Genomic DNA, 17,660 nt, shown 5'->3' with positions numbered 1-17,660 from the left:
GGCTGGGAGTGCCCAAGAAGCTGAACCCAGGTGATGAAAGGGATCTCCTGTACCCCAGGATACCATGTTCAGCAAAAAAAATCTGGGGGAAGATGGAGGAAGGAGAGACGTAACTTGGAGTTATAATATTTGTACTGTCAAGTGACTGTTACACGTGATAAAGGGCTGCTTTTCTTTGAATGAATTGCCTGCTGAAGCGAATTAATTCCTTATTTTACTTTTCTTGGCACACAGCTTTTGCTTTAGTTATTAAACTGTCTCTATCTCAACCCACAGCTTCTCTTACTTTTACATTTCTGATTCTCTTTCCATCTCACTGGGATGGGGAAGCTGAGCAAGCAGCTCAGCTGAGCAAGCAGCTGTGTGGTATTGAGTTGCCTATGGGGGCTAACCCAAAAAACCACAGTTAGAGAAACAATGACAACAGCAGCATTGAGTAGGAACAACACTGTGAAAGGTTTAAAAAATAATTACTTTATTTTTAATAATATAGTAAGACATTTCAAGTAGTGAGCAAATTGTATTATATATCCAGCAAAAATTCTATATTTGACATAATTAGAAACCTGTGTTAGTAGGGTTGTTTAGATTAAACAGTCACAGTTTGTATTTCTGCAAATGTTGAAGAAACCTTTCCTTGGTAGCACCATGCTGTCATAGGGCTGAGTGAGAAAATCAAAACCTGGAGTGCAGAGAAACCTCTGATTGTCTTATCTAGAAATGCAAAAAATAAGGACAAAAATGGAAGAAAGAGAAAAAAAGCAAAAAGAAAAAAAAGAGGGCTTAACTGTAGGAGGAATCTCTTCACTGGAAAGGTTTTGTAACTTGCCATAAAAGTCAGGTGAAGCATACAAAAGCCTACTTGAGGCTGAAACTTTGTGACCTCCAGGGAAGCTCTTATGTAATTTCAAGAATGTAAAGGATTTACTGGGCAACAGTATGTAACAGAAGAAGGTGTTTGGCAGGCTGGTAACCTATCCTTGTAAAGGAAGAGTTTCTCCCATTCACCTTCACTTGAGTTATCAAAGATGTTAGTCAATGAGCACCTATGTCCTGACATCAAAGGTGGAGATATTTGTGTTCTGCCACTAACAACTCCAGTCTGTGCAAAGTCCTGTCTAAAGATGTTTTAAACAAGGTGGCAGTTGAACACATTTTCACCCTGGCAGTCATATTAAAAGACTTACCAAAGCTTGCCTGCACAGAGGTGTTAGTATACAGAATTCAGGGCTGTCATTTACAGCACTAACTACTTGGTACTACATCCACATGTTGGCACTCACAGTGACCACTAGTTACTTACAAGCTTGTATAGATTTAAAGTTCCCCTGCCCTGGATGTATGAGCCAGCAGGTGAAGGCAGACAGCTCCGCCTATGCTGTCTGGAAGCAGAAGAGCAAGGTAATAGAGACACTCCAGTTGAAAGGCTCATTTCTGGATGCAGTGGTCAGGTTTGTTGTAGTTTTTCTGCTTAATGCAACAGATTAGTAAACTACACTTCATCTAGAAGTGAGCTTAGTACTCCAGGCATCCCTTGCTTGGGTCACTTCTCTGATTCATGTTATGATATTTGTCTGCCTTCAGTAGACATTCTGGGTATGCAGCCTAGAAACAAATAATAATGATTTTGCTAGAGAAACTATAAACTCACAACCTAACTAATTGAAATTAACTTCATATTAATCTTAAAAGGATTACCTTGTCATATTTGGAGATGTAAACTAAAAAAATATTTTTTCTTTTCTAGGGCTTGTTTTAGAAAATTAGTGAAGTATTTGTATGATCAGTAAGCCACTAAAAGCACTGTTTTCCCTATCACGATCCTTGTAAGAAAGATAAAAAAATTTTCATTTTATCATTAACCAATTATAGTATATACCATAGTAACCATAAAAGAAAGGAGTTATACAAAGTCTAATTTAATTACACACATTATTAAATTTTTATTCAGATAGAATTACATCAAAATTATTATTTCTATTGTGCCTACATAAAGGGAAAGTTCAATATAGTACTAAAGCTTGGGCAGTTAGAGGACAGTATTAAACAGCTGTAAAGCAAAAGCTGCATCTTTTAGATGTCTTTCAAGATTATTTTTGTCTTATTCAGTTGCACTTGACATGTGCTTCTTGCAGTGTGCATTCAAAGAAATCAATCTATTGGTTTTAGAGGAGAAAACAAGTTATTTCCATTTTAGCTGTAATATGCCAACAATTGAACCATCACAGTGTGTGTGCTTTGTTTCACAAGCGATGGTGTAAAGTCCTGAGTCAGAAGTATCTTTATTAATGTAGAAATAAGGATTATACAAATTTTACGGTGAAGACTTGACAATCCAGAATCAGTCTTGTCAGGGTCCCAGCATGCTCACTGGTAATTACAGTGATCATTGTGATCATTCCTTAAGAGCTACAACTCCTTTTGCCACTGGCAAGTACTTTCAAAGATGCTGCTAAACCAGGAAGGATAGCTTTCTTGCAAAAAAAAGATATATATTATCTCACAAAGGGCCATACTGTACCTAGAAATTATTCAGATGTATGCAGAGAGAAAGGGGAATCAACTTTTTCTTTTCATCAAGAGCCTGTGAGGCTTGAATAAGGACAATGTCTAATTGTAGCCTTTGGACTTGCTGGATCACAGGGATTTCTCCTTTTCTACATTTCAAGAATCGTGAGACTGCTCCAAAAGTGAAGTGAGAGAAGTAAAATGCTTCTTGTAAGCCACCTATGTCAACTTGAAATATGTAGAGGAGAGAACATAGGTGATGCACTTTGGAGATCAATTACCCAAGCAGCATTCAACTGCCTTGGCTTTATGGTTAAATACAATTAAGAAGGTACCTTGTATGCAAATTATCAAAACAGACTTGATTTACTTAGTTGCCCTTGAGGAATTGCTGAGAAAAAACCCAAGTTAATAGTAATTACCTCTAGAAACAAACTAAGCAATGTCTCAACTTATTTCCAAGGGCACATTCCTTCCATCAGTGTCTGAACTGTGAAGTCTTTAAGCTTAGTCATTAACATGTAATTTAGATATTGATTGTGAGCCCTTTAATTCTGGTCATGAAGTGTCTCATCAAAATTTACTTATGAAGTCTTGTGCTTCCTTCTGATATTGAAATGTTCTGGACCTCACCATACAGACACAGGGAATACCCATTTATCATGTGCACTTTTAAATAATTCCTCTAAAAATTGTCAGCTTGTGCTTTAAACTTGCACACATTAAATACTTCAGTGAAATGTTTTAAAAGTAATTCAAATAAACTCAGTTCCTGTTAAAGGCATTATGTAACATACATCCCCAATAAGGAATACTACATTCTTGCCTTCGTGTTTTGTTTTGGAGATATTGACACTGCAATTTTTTTAATTTCCTTTTTCTGTACAGGACTTCTTAACTAGATGGCTACCAGTTCTATTCCTTATTCAGTATTACAGTGATCTAACAATAAATAGTTGCTAAAAAATATAGCCACTAGCTAAGATATTTTTGTGTGACTGCATTCTCCAACTTTAAATCAGACAAATCTGTTAATGAAAAATCTTTTTCTAGGTATTATGACTTAAGACCACCTGAGGTTTTAGGTTTGGCCATAGAGAAAAATATTACCATATGATTTTTGACTTTGCTAATTTCTTGCCCTAATTCTTTTCTCTGCAAAGTGAAGTTCATTCTATTAATATATATAATTAACATTTACTCCTTAAGAAAATATGTAAATAAGCATAAGATTGTTTTGCATTTATTACAATTGGAATCAAATCCACCTCAATTTTTTACAATTGGCAAATATTTCCAGATATTCTTTCCTGTCTAGTATAAGGTAAGATACCCAGTCAAGGTTTTATTGTCTACTACAAAAAAAAAAAAAAAAAAAAAAAAAAAAAAAAAAAAAAAAAAAAAAAGGTTTTGGTAAGGATTTAAGGATTTTGATTTTTTATGGTTGCTATGGCTAAATCAAACAAGTATTGGACCAATTCTTAACACAATTTAACACATGAATGAAAATTAGAGTCAAAAGAACAGCACAGAGTTGATTTGTCTAAGGAAGAAGAAGGACTGAAATTGATATGCTGCCCTTAAATTAGGGTTTTGGACAGTTTAGACTGTTTATCATTGATTAGTGTGGCATGCTCTTGTGGTGAAGGGTACATAACATGGTGAGTTAGGTGGGAGCCAGGCACTGCTGATGCCAGCCTCCTGATGCAGAAGACCTGTCCACACTGTAGTACAGTCACTCATAATCTGTTAAGGATTTCTGGGCTCTCCAATAACTGCATGAAGTTCCTTTCCAAAGGACTCGGCCCTTTATATACACCTTTAAATTCTTCTGCTGAAAAAAGTGCTCTAACAGCATGTCCATAAGGAGCAAGAGCAACCATATCACTAAACAGAATATCTGTGCTAAGCCTCACCTACTGGCTATCTGCTTGGTCACTTGATGAAGGATACCACTGAATTGCTCTTGTTGGGACAAAAGCAGAACTATATTTTCCTGTGTTGGGCTGTTGCTGCTCAGATTTTGTCCCCACCACATAAAGACTCCCAATTTAATATGTATACCATTGTTTGAGTTGATTACACTACATGAATTAAGTAGCTTTGTTTGCAATAATGCTCTACTCAGACATCTGATTGTAGAGTTCAAGTCCCAAAGAAGAAGATGCATATTATTAGCATCTACTAATGAAACTAATTATTAGCGTCTACCCTGAAACACACTAGTGAATGTAAATGTGGTTCTTCTTTGTAGTTCTGATACTTTACATTCATACAGGTAATTTTTTACTTGTGTATAAGGCCAGAAGGGAGCATTATGTCATCTGCTGTGACCTTATGTATGATATCTGCCACTGAATTTCAGTCAGTTGATGCCAACTGTTTATTTTTTAAAAGGACGTTTGGTCTTGTACCAAAAATCAACAGTTAGATTCTGTCTCTTTCCATCAGTTTGAGTCAGTGAACAAACATCCTTCTTTTAAAAAATTCATGTCCTCTTTCTACCTAGACTGTGTCTGGATTCTAGTTATTATGGTTCATTAAAGCTTTTCTTTGCTAAAATAGAAAGATCTTTGATGCCAGGTATCTGCTTCTCAAGGAAATACTTATGCATTGTGTCAAGCCACCCTTCAATCTTCTTTTTGACATGCTAAACAGATTAAGTTTTTAAGTCTCTTCCTCCAAGGCATTTTCTCAGCACTCAGTGATTTTTTTGATTCTTTCCTCTGCCTTCTCCAATTTGTTAAACATGAAAAGCAGTAGAATATGCAGTATTCCAACAATGCAGTCAGACACATCACCCTGAGAGATTAAGTCCCCACTTCTTTGTTTACAGCCAAGGATCAGGTTATGCTGAGGTTACTGTGAAACGTTTTTCTCTTGTAAATCCTTTTCAGGGTTCCCCTGGCCATGACCAAAAACTGAAATTATTTTTTATAGATGCATAAAACATTGTGCTCTTGAATATCTTATGCCTGCTATGTGATCTAAGTGATTCAACAAGATTGTTGATGAAAACAGATAGTAACAAAACAGTCTCCAAGTTTTGTCAGCAGTATGTCTAGGGAGTTTTTTTGTGCTAGAACAGTAACAAAAATGCCCAATAGTAGCATTTACCTGCTCTCAGCAGAGCACCACCAGAAGCATTTTGATTTGATGATTCTTTATTATTCTGATACATGAGATGTAGATGTTCTAGATCTACATCATTAAAGCTACTTAAATTGTTCAACATGCAATTGTATAAAAACACTCTCAAAAGACCAAATTTATTAGATTTACAATTACCTTTATTCACCTAAAACAATTCCATTAAAAGCTGAATATAATCCATGTAGATACATAATACCCCAAGAATTAAAAACCACAGACATTTTGATGAAGTTTGGAACCGCTGTCATTGTCACTTGCCTCGATGTCACTAGGACATTTATAATTTTATGGTTGTCATCCCACTTTTTTTAATGTGCATCTTTGGGATGAAAATTGCCTGTTTTTCTTTCTTTGTATCTTCTGACCAACAGTTTCTGAACACAGAAAAACACGGTGTTGCTTTTTTCTCTTGCATTATGTTCTATATTGCAATATTACAACAATCAAGAAAAAATTTTAAAAACTTCTCAACAAAACCAATGTACAAATGTAGCATGTGTGTGCCTGTATCACCATTAATGCGTTCAAGAAGTAACTAAATAGATTTAGAAAGCAGCTGGTTGTGCTTTCTTTTTTTTTTTTTGCATTTTTAATGTGAAACATTCCAATAAAAACATATCAAGGCATTACTGGGATTTCAAATTGAAGCAAGCATACAAATTGGGAAAAACCGACATAAAAGCCTCATGCATAGCATTGTTTGCAGAATCCCGACACACTGAAATTTAGATTGCATAGCAAAAAATTGTATTAAAAGTCTGCAGTAGAGACATATTTCCCCATCAGAATCTCAGTCTCATCCAAATTCTGTTCAATTATCACACAGGTAGTGAAGAACCAAACCCACACCATGATGCAAGGGTAGGTAAAGATACGTGCCTATGTGGATGATAATAGGTACACAGCTAAAATATGTTGCCTTGTCAATGTGTTATTTTTGATTAATTACTCTGACTTCCTTAAAGCAGAGGTGGCAGTGGTCTCAGGAATATCTGTCAGTGGCACCAATGAATGAAAGTGCCTGCACTGCTCTGTGTACTTGAAACTGCATCATGTATATTATCCAGAAGTGGATAATCCTAGAAGGATTGGCACCACAAGAAGAATCAGTGGGACTCATTGTAAATCCCATAGCATTGGAAATCCTGTGGAATCACCTGGATAAATAAAATGGCCACAGAGGAATTGATGAAGAGCTGATCTCATAGCAATGCATTACCTCTCTGGGAAGAAGTGCTAACATAAAATAGATCAAGATACTTCTAGCATGAATCCAACAACAAGTAGGAGTGGATGAACAGCCCATGGTAGTTCTGCAAAAGACCTTGATTTGGCAGAAGAAATTAGTTCTGCACATCATCTGTGAGTGGCTGACATGAAGGATGGTGGCAATGAAGCAGTGGAAATGGTCTTGGCCCAACACTACCAAGGAGAAGGACAAGGACCCAAAGTGCAACACAGCCAGAAAGCAGACCACCCTTGGCACTAGGTCAAACTCTCAGCCTCAGCTTTGCATGTAGGTCATGCACATGGTGTGAACCCGAGTGCTATTGTGTGGTTACTGTTAGTAATGTTACACTTGGTTGGCACAGCAGCATTTGCAGTTCAAAGTATCACAGAAAGCTGGAATAGCAATTCTTCCTCAGTTTAAGTTTTATTAACCAAGTGGGCAAAGCATCCATGCAGCTGCCTGGCTGGGGTGGTTTAACTGGGACACTGGTCCTAGGGGGTAAGTGACAACAGTTATCAGCTGATGTACAACATGAATCACAGGGAAAAAGAAAAGAAAAGAAACTGGGAAAATAAAAATAGCTCAATTAGTAGCAACATAACTAAGAGGTGAAGAACATATTTGCTGAGGGCACAGAAGTTTGCTACTTTTCTGATCCCTTGTAACTTCCTAAACTAACCAAGTGGGCTTTGCTCTCTGAAAACAAGAAATTAACAATCAGAGAGCAAATATAAACATAGCAATTAGGAGTTGAAAACTAAACAAAAGTAAGTGGGGGGAAAACCTTCCAGAGCAAAAGTTTTACACTACCTGAGAGTCTGATCTCAGAGGTCAATTGACCAAAAAGGAAATGGTGCTATGTTTGTTGTGAGTAACTTGGTGACTATTATGTCAAGATTACAATCTAACACAATTTTTTTTAAATCCACTGTCATGTATGGTAAAACAAGCAAACTGAAAACCAAACCCAACAAACAAAACAAACAATAAACAAACAAAAAAATCACTTGAATTTAATTACCTGCAAGAAAAAAAAAAAATAAGCATAGTAAAAAAACTTCCTAAGTCCATTATGTGTAGCTAGTCAGCTAAGATCATGTGTATGTGGGGGTTTTGTATCCAGCATTGTTAACATCTAAAAGATATTAACTTGTAAGCATTGTCCAAGTTGCTACTAGAGAGGAGCACTCATACACATTCCTTTTTTCTTGCATATACATTTGGACTTGTTAATGGTCAGAATTTCTACTTCAAACTAATTTGGGAATAATTTAAGAGAATAATACTCTGTCTAAAGAAAAAGAAAAATACAGCATTCAGATCTGGTAAAGTCTTTAGGATCAGTATTTTATCTTGCTCCTCCATTCCCAGCAAGCATGGGAATAACATTTTTAAAGGCTATTTCTGAATCTGCCATCCAAGTTACTGAGACTTAGTAAGTAGCATGTCAAAGTTACCTGTCAAAAGTAGTAAGATCATAAGTGCCCCTGTTCTTTCCCAAGAAGGAGCCTAAACTACCCAGTTGAACCTGAAGATTCAGGCAGAAATGAGTCTTTCCAACACAAGTGCTTATTGTATTTTTAATAATGAAAGAAAAATTGTGAGTCTGTTACTAATACTGTGTAGGTGGAAGAATTTTCCAGAACATACAATCAGTGGCATTATTGACTCTATCTTTCAGGAGTGTCATGGGGGAGGGCAAAAAGGTGGGAGGAAGATGAATTTGAACACTCAGAGCATAACAAGCAAAGTACTCACAGCTTTATTTAAGTCAAGACTATTTAGTAGCATAGAGGAGAATTCAAATTCTGAATATAGACTCTGAAATCTTTACTAACCAAATGTTAAGGGAATTAAAAAGCTAAATCTTCAGCTTTCTCTTAAATAATTGCTGTTTTCTGGTATCGCTGATACTGTATTATGTGACTATTGTGGTAGAGGTTTGTAACTGTAGCAGATACATTATAGTTAAATAGGAACAGGTGATTTTGGTGTTGGAGGCTTAATTGCCAGCAGGCTGAAATTGTTTTCCCAGAATCTTAGGAGACTCTCAGCAAAGCCTACAATATTAAGATGCTTACATCCCACAGAACTGCCATAAGGACAGTTGCAGCAACTTTACATGTTCCACGGGAAATTCAATGCAGTTTTTTTTTACTTAAAGATTGTGTTTTTATATGTTAAAGGTAGTGCTGCAGTTCAAAAGTTGCAGGTATTATTTTGTGTTTTAGTAGTAATAAGCACAGAATTCTGGGTAAAATATCCATCTTAACCTGCATCATTCAGGTGTGACACCATCACAAATACACTCTTCAGTTTAAGGCAGGCATAATAATGGTAGGGAATTAATGGTTTGAGATTGACTTACCCAACAGTGAAATAATGTGCAATATGCATGTCACAAATATTATGTCAGCATAATTAAATTGGAAAATTTAATTAATCAAGCATCTCAAGTAAATTTGTGTGGATAATGTTAATTTACACCTGTCCAATTTCAATGTAACAACAGTCTACTAAATAGGGATGGTAAATGATTTGCCTTTTGCATTGGGTTAAAGCTCTTTGGAGAGCTAGGCTCACAGATTTACCTCAATAGCCTTTCATCTGTAACAGGTGTGATTCATTGAAATATTTGTGAAGAGGAAATGCTTCAGTGGGACTTTAGTCCAGATGATCAGAGATGTATACACGAACTTTACTGAATGGGATACAGCATGGTGCTCTACTTGCTTTGTCTGCAGTCTGAGACAAGAATGGGATCAAGACCTTGAAATTTAAATACTTATAATGTTTAAAAATTTATGTGCCTTTCCTTACACGTATGAAGTAAGTTAACTCCTCATACAGTTAAGGACAAAATAATTGGTTTAGACAAAAATGAATATGTACGATATTTCATATCGTATCCACTCAAGTAGGGACAGGCTGTAACAAATTAAGATATTCATAATTTCTTTATTATGCTTTATATATACTCCCAGTTTCATATAGAGAAGGCTTCCTACTTAATTTGCTAGTGTATGGAGATATTTTTTGCAATCTTTAACTTTCTAAGGGACTGCAGTTTTGTCGTTGGTTAGGAAAGGACCTGAAGTTCACTGCAATTATTTTTCAGATCCCTTATGTGTTAAAACTTTCCTGTTACTTCCAGAACAGAAACTGTGCAGTTATTGACAATTAAAATTTTAAAAAGCAGATCAAACCAGTCACTTAATAGAAAACCAGAGCAGGTGAGAGTATGTTAGGTTGGGTATGTCTGATATTCTCAAAACCAATGAATTCCAAGCTTCTTTGCAGGAAGGTGTCTGTTGCCCAGTCTATGGAATAGAGGTAATGAAAAGCAAATGCTTGCTCCTGTTGAAGCAGAACACAGTGTTGAAGCATTCAACTTACGTGCAAAACCTTGATAATGATTTCAGATGAAACCCCACCAGAACTGAATTCAGCTTTCTCAGTCTTTTCAAACTTGCCATGCAGACAGATAGTACAGTTCAGCATACTGAGCTTGGGGGTTTTAAGTGAGACATAATTATAATGTAAACATTTTAAAATAGGACTGAATAGTGTGAAATAACCAAAGCAGTTCTGCTATTCTGTGGACAAAATAAACTTTGGGTGTCACTTTCCACATTTCAGGACAACTTTTAGTTGCACTAATACAATTTCCAGTATTCCCTAGGACATCACTACTTTAACATTTTGTTTATATGGCCTGTTATTTCACAAACCTTCTAACTTGTACCTAGTGCCTCTCAACAGTACACCCTTCTTTTGACTGATGTGTTACTTAGGTTTGTACTCATATACGTGTGTGCACGTGTGTGTGCGCTGGAAACAGAAGCAGTATCAGCCAGGCAGTCAAGGTCCCTGCCCTACTGTCCTTATATTTTCTAAGGCAAACCCATTTTACCAGTTCACAATGGAAGTCCTACTATCTCTGGACAGAAACATGCTTGAAACTCAGCTTCTGAATAATATGGGTGAGGCTTTGAAATTTATTTAATTTAAAGTACCTTACTTTAAAATCACCCTTGACTTGCACCTTGTTGGCGGTAGAAGGTCTAGTGTGAAGTGTATGTTCAGGCCTGTGCTTAGAAATATAGTGCCATGCATTCATTGCAGGAACAGTTCAGTAATTTTACCCTGAATGTTTTTCTTCATAGTTATTCTTGTTCTTGTCTTTTTTTTGTTATACTTTTTGTTCATGACGATAAACTAGTAAGCTCTTCTGAAAGGTAATCCCCTGTTAGCTTTGCAGCTTCTATGCTAATCTCTTGTTAGCTTTGCTGCTGGTATTCCTGAAGCTGATTTGCATTTCCTAATCCAGAGCTGAATCTCTTTGCTCTGGGTACTTACATTTATATGGATATGTATTAAATAATTAGCTGAAAGATTGTCCCCATAGAACCTAACACAGACTGAAGACATTTTGTGTAAGCTGATGTTTAAATGGCTTTCAAACCAAGTATGGGTTTTTTTTCTGATTTATCTTTTCATCTGGGAACAGACAAACCATGGTGAGGCAGTTGTGCCTCTGCAGCCCGTGGAAATCCATTGTGGAGCAAAGATCCACCTGCAGCCTCTGGAGGACCCCTTGCCAGAGCAGGTGGATGCCCAAAGAGGCAAGATCCTGGCAGGATCTGTGGGCCAGTGGAGAGAGGAGCCTATAGTTGAGCAGGTTTGCTGGCAGGAACTTGTGACCACATGGGAGGGACCCACACTGGAGCAGTTTGTGAACAACTGCAGCCTGTGGGAAGGGTTAAGGTTGGAGAAGTTGGTGGAAGATGGTCTCCTATGGGAGGGTCCCTGCACTGAAGCAGGGGAATAGTGTGAGAGGTCCTCCTCCTGGGGAGGAAGGAGCAGCAGAGACAACATGGGATGATCTGACTGCAGCCCCCATTCCCTGTCCCCTGTGACACTGGAGGGAAGAGGTGGAGAATTCAGGAGTGAAGTTGAGCCCAGGAAGAAGGAAGAGATGGCAGGAAAGTATTTTTAAGAGTTGGTTTTATTTCTCATTACCGTACTCTGATTGAATTGGTAATAAATGGAACTAATTTCCCTAAGTCTGTTTTGCCTGTGGCAGGAGCTGGTGAATGATCTCTTCCTGCCCTTATTTTGACCCATGAGCCATTTGCTATAGCTGTGGAGGGCAATGACAGTGGCATCCAGCCAAGGTCAACCCACCAAAAGTTTAAAAGGCTTTACATTTTCAACCTGCATATGTTCTTACACTATAATGCTGTTTTGCTCATAAGTGCTCATATAATGCTCATAAGTGTCTTTTCAAAAAACATTGTCCAAAAAGGTCAACAGACCTTAACAGACCTCCTGATACTTGAGGTAGGAACAGCTCAGTAACATAAAAAGCAGATTGTTTATTGGACTAGCTATAAATTACACTTCTTATATATCTATGTGTACTAGAAAATATGATACTGATGGAGAATATAATTTGTGATGATTAGATTAATTAGATTGCTGGGATTAATTTTTCAAGATACTCTATCTTTTTCATGGTTATAAACCCTAAATTGTGATTAAACCATCATATTAATACAGAGCTAAAGAACACTGGCATTTCTTATTTTTGAATACTCCCTAACTGGGAGAGATGATTCAATTTAAGATTCCCATTAAAGCACTTAATAAAGAGTGCCATTTTTTTCATTTGCTGTGATAATGGTAAAACAAGCATGACATGATAGATACCTTAAGTATTCGTCCCTGTAAAAGTTTAAACCATTAAATATAATATATATCCTAAGAAATTCTTTTTATGCTAAGATTGCTGGTTTAGTTCCCCTGACTATATGGATTATTCTATTTTGTATGTGTTTGTTTATTCAAGATAACATGCAATGAATTCCTCGTAATATTATGAAAGCAATTTATGAACAAAGCAAAAGGAAAGTTTACAAACAAAAAAAGTTTTAAATGTATGGAGTGTTGGTGTAGATGTCAATTATTTCATGTTGAATATTCAAATCCAACTATTAATTCTTTGCCCAATATTTCTTGGATTCTTTGTTACTCAGTGAAAGAGGACAATAGAAATATTTACATCAGTAGAACTGTCTACACAAATGAGAAGTTTGCTAATACTAAAAGTAAAGAAAAAATGTAGTGAAGTTGGTATGAGCTTTTCTAGTCAATCTGGCTTCATAGTACTTATCTTTTATATGAGGGGTATAAAGGATGCTATTAAATTTATTTGCAAAAGCAAACACAGTATGCTTTGTTGCAACTACTATAGCTGTATTCCCAAGGAAGAGATTGGTGTGTCTTGTTCAGGAACAAAACATTATGACTCAAATTGTTAGTCTAGTTTCAATTTAGGATGGTATTTTTCAGTATTACCAGCCTCGGCAACTGTTCCCTTTTTTATTTATTTTTTAAACTTTTTAAAATTATTTTTCCCCTTTTTTTGTCTTGTTTCCTTTTTTCTTTTCCTTTTTTTCTTCTCTTCCCTCTCACCCCCTAAAAAATGGAGGGATGAAATAGGTCACTCCATAAACTGATAAGGTGGGTTGGCTGACAGGTAGCTAGGCAGTTTTATTTCTGGAGAGTAAACAAAGCTCAGAACAGAAATCAGCAATTGCTACACTGCTGCCAACCATTTGCATGAGCAGGTTTTTTTCCAATGGCATGCATCAAGATCTGTGCAATGCCAAAACCCTAGAGCCTCAGTATCCTGAAAAGCACATCTGTGAGGAGTAATAGTCCTATTAACAACAGCAATTGATTAATGGCACCGTGCCTCTCTGGGAGGCAGCTTCACTCAGCAACTCTTAAGTTTTGTTTTGCACGCTTCATCTTCAACAGCAGAAAGAGAATATATAACTCAGTACACCACCCTTCAGACCTGAATTGGATGTGATGTGGCTCATTGGGTAGGGAGAGATCAATGGGGCTTGAATGAAAAAGGGCTCTCTGAAGGTTGACGGCTGAAAGCCAAAAGAGGATACCTTTAAATTTTATTGTAAGAGAAAATCCATTTTTCAACATTAAAGTTTGCAACATCTGACTTGTGACTATTAAATGACCATATAAAAGTAGTAAAAGATTTTCCTTAAGAAACTGTGTTTGTCCAGAAGTTTGTAATATATTCTCTTGAGGAAGCCCTTACTACCACCTTTGACACTTTGCCTGTATCATCACCTACACACCACACCTAACTCCTTAAAAGCAGGACTATACTAACTTGAATCAGTCTGCAAGCCTATTATGTCTACAAATTTCAGATGCAGGAATTAGAAAAGAAGTCTGAATTTCTTGCAGAAAGTTCTGACACATTATTTATTTTGATCCCAGGTCACAGTGAAATTAATCCTTTTTTTTTTTTTTTATATATCCTTGCAGTCTTAATGAAAAGTATAAAAATATTTTAGCATCATTAGTCTTAGGAAACACAAAAGCGTTCCCAGAGCTAATATGGTTCATCATAGTTCAGTAAAATGATCAAACTGTATCATTTCATGTCAGTTAAATGTTAACTTGTCCTTGACAAATACAATTCCTCTTTCCATGAAGCTGAAGCATATAAGCTTCATGTGACATTTCTCCCATTTGGCCAGGCTGCTACTGTAAGTAAATATTCCATAGATGGGCTTCATAAAAATCAAAATGCCTGAATAAGTTTGTTGTTTTGGAGCTTGTAATGATGTATGGCTGCAAAAAATATTTGTAGGGTTGTGGGAATTTTTCCAATTAAATCTGGAAAATGATGATATGTGAAAATCAGAGCAGAAACTTTTTTTTATATGTCTGAACATGGCCAACCCTAATTCCTTTAAGTCTTCTGTCAGGACTTGATGGGCTATAACAAAGGTCAGATTTAAATTTAAGGAGACTGCTTGAAAAGAAAATAAATGCTGGCTTGAGTTCCACCTATAAATCTTTGGATCTTTATATTAAACTTTCTGGTTCTGTGAGAGCTGATTCCTTTCACTCATGAATCAATAACTAAGTATTCTTATTGAAAACAAAAAAGTATGCATGCGAGATAGGAAAAACTAATTTTCAATACATTAATAAAATGCTTTTAATCAGTTCATGATTTTTTTTTCTCCTAGAGAAGTCTTAGGCTAATGTTTCCCCTTCATGCAGCTATCTGCAGTCTTTAAAATTTTTTAAATGTTTCTGGATTGCAAGGTCTGGTCTGAGTTAATGATCTGTTGACTTTTCATGTTCATTTTAGCTGCTTCTCACTTCCTTCTCCCTAGCCAAGCTTCCCAACATTCCTTGTCTCCAGAGCCACATATCGGGCACCTGCTTACTACTGCACCTTCTTCTCATTTGCTGTTGGTTTTGGTACACTCTCTCCATTGTCTGCTCCTGAACTCATCCTGTCTCTGCTACCTGAGCCTCACACTGCTTTTGTTTTTGCTCTGATAACCCCTCTAGGCAATTCCCACAGCTCCTCTCTGGTTATTCTATTACATCTTAGGAGGGCTCCTGTGATACTAAGAAAGGCAGTCTTCCACCTCACAGGAGGCTTTCCAACACTTTATTTAACACATCTCACAGGAAAATTTAAGTTCACAAGACATGCATAGGTAACATTTTTTCTTTTTAAGTCCTTAGAAGACTTTTACCCAAACTGTGCTTCCCTTGCTGTCCCAAGGTCATTTGCATTTCAGCAGCCACAAATGTTCTAAGGTAAGAATGCCCATACCCCTCATTATGCTGTTAACAGAGCTAACTCTCAAGAACAATAATACAGCAAATGTAAACCAGTCAGATTTCATGTAATCTTTCACATTCATCTCACCTTCTCTAGCACTGCACTTCTTTCCAGGCTTATACTTCTTCCTTATTACATGAACCTCTGAACAGAAAAGAAATAAACCAAAACTGTCCATGTTGCTGTTTCCTGCTTAAGGTATGGACTTCAGCTGATTGAGAATTGAGGTTATTGATTTAAAATAAGTGTAAGAAATTTGAAAGTTAGAGTTGAGTTGTGTCAAATGGGTGTTGTAGTCTTTTCAAGGAATGAAGAGTTCACTGTTGATTTCATGTTCTCAGTAGTTTTAATGCCCTTTTCATACAGTGATAATGTGAAGGGTCCACAGTTTATCAGGCTCAGGAGGATACCAAGAGTTTTCCTAACAAGGTTCCAGTGAAATCACCTTCTGGATTTAGCAAGAGTGGCCTGAGATCTTCTAATGGAATGTTATTTTTTAGCACAGTAATTAATATATGCCTCTCTTGTTCCAGGGCAAAGTTTCCACTGAATTTTTATCTCCTACTTAAATAAAGACAAGGAAAAAAAAGTGTTTTTAAAAACACACATATCTGATCAATATATGTCTGTCTCTTTAGAGCAGAGGTCTTAGAAATCTCTATAATCATATGCCGTGGTTGCATACCATTTTTTGGTTGCTATTATTGCCCAACAGTAGTCAGAATCTGATGGATGTGAAACACCAAATAGTCTGATCTCAATTGAAATTATTGTTTGGTAGATTATTTGAATACATTCTACTATTCCTAGGGATACATGGAACTTCTGAAAGAAGTGAAGAGAGAAAAATGGCCTATTTAATGTTTTAACTGCTTGGTGCTCAGATGCCTGATGTGTCATCAGACTAGCATCTGATATTATAATACCACCTAAAAATTCTCTGTCCAAAAAAAGGAGATACTTTAAAATATGTTCCTGGGGCCTCAGCTTTCTATTTCATTGTGGTGTTCTATTATAAAATGCACAAAACTTTCTAGTGATACAGCAAGATGTCCAAAGAAATGAATAGTTCTGCTTTCTGAGTCTTCAGCACAGCTGTGTGTAAGTAACTAATGTAGCACAGAGTGTACTTGGAATTCTAGGGAAAAAAAAAAAGAAGTATGTGCTCATTAATTTAACATTACCTATCCTGTGCACTGCAGTGTGCACTTTCAAGAAATGCACAATCACTGATTTGAGGACTGTATCGTGAATCAGAATATCAATTTAGACCTGCACAGTAAATGCTCCGGGAATTAAATTCGAATTAATTGTATCAGCATATTGCATTAATATTATTTTCTGCAAAGCTGGCTTTGTGCGTGCCTAATGAAATCCGAAAAGTGTATGCGCATAAACATATAAGAAAGAAGTCTTTATAGTTTGGGTCGGTTTTTGGTATGTTTTTTTCGTGTTTTGTCTTGTTTTGTTTTACAGTCTCCATGCAGGATTGCACGGTGTGCTGCGGGCAACCGGGAGCAGAAGCCAAGCTAAGCCCGGGCGGGCAGAATCCCCCAGACCGGCAGAACCCCTCCGGACGGGCAGAACCCCTCCGGGCGGGCAGAATTCCCCCGGGCCGGCAGAACCCCTCCGGCCGGGCAGAATTCCCCCGGGCCGGCAGAACCCCTCCGGCCGGGCAGAGTTCCCCCGGGCCGGCAGAACCCCTCCGGCCGGGCAGAACCCCTCCGGGCCGGCAGAGTTCCCCCGGGCCGGCGGAGCCGCCCCTGGGCGGGCGGAACCGCAGCACTGCCCGCGGCACCCGCGCCGAGCCGAGCCGAGCCGCCCCTGCCCCTCAGTGCCCTCAGAACTACATTTCCCAGGCGGCGCCGCGCCGCGGGGCGCTGCGATTGGCCGGGCGCGGGCCGGCTCAGCGTGGCGGTGCGGCAGGTGCCGCCGGCGGGGGCGGAACATGGCGCTGGGTGCCGGGGCAGCGCGGCCGCTGCCGCACCTGCCGGCCGGGGGCTGCCGCCCCCTGCGGCTGCTGCTGCTCCTGCTCCTCCTCTGCGGACAGCTCGGGGGAGGACAGAAAAAGAAGGAGGTAGA

General features: G+C 37.8%; 1 protein-coding gene across 1 annotated transcript in view; it reads left to right on the top strand.

Moving 5' to 3' along the window:
* The first annotated feature begins 17,471 nt into the window (after nucleotides 1–17,471).
* The window catches only part of TUSC3 (tumor suppressor candidate 3), a 109,608-nt gene continuing 109,419 nt past the window's right edge, over nucleotides 17,472–17,660 (top strand). The window contains exon 1 of the mRNA XM_054632960.2: nucleotides 17,472–17,655. Coding sequence (XP_054488935.1) covers nucleotides 17,527–17,655 — 129 coding nt within the window. The 5' untranslated portion in view covers nucleotides 17,472–17,526. The remainder of the gene's footprint in view (nucleotides 17,656–17,660) is intronic.

This window comes from Agelaius phoeniceus, chromosome 4 (genome assembly GCF_051311805.1).
Source record: "Agelaius phoeniceus isolate bAgePho1 chromosome 4, bAgePho1.hap1, whole genome shotgun sequence".
NCBI lineage: Eukaryota > Metazoa > Chordata > Aves > Passeriformes > Icteridae > Agelaius > Agelaius phoeniceus.
This window is presented reverse-complemented; position numbering and strand designations above follow the sequence as displayed.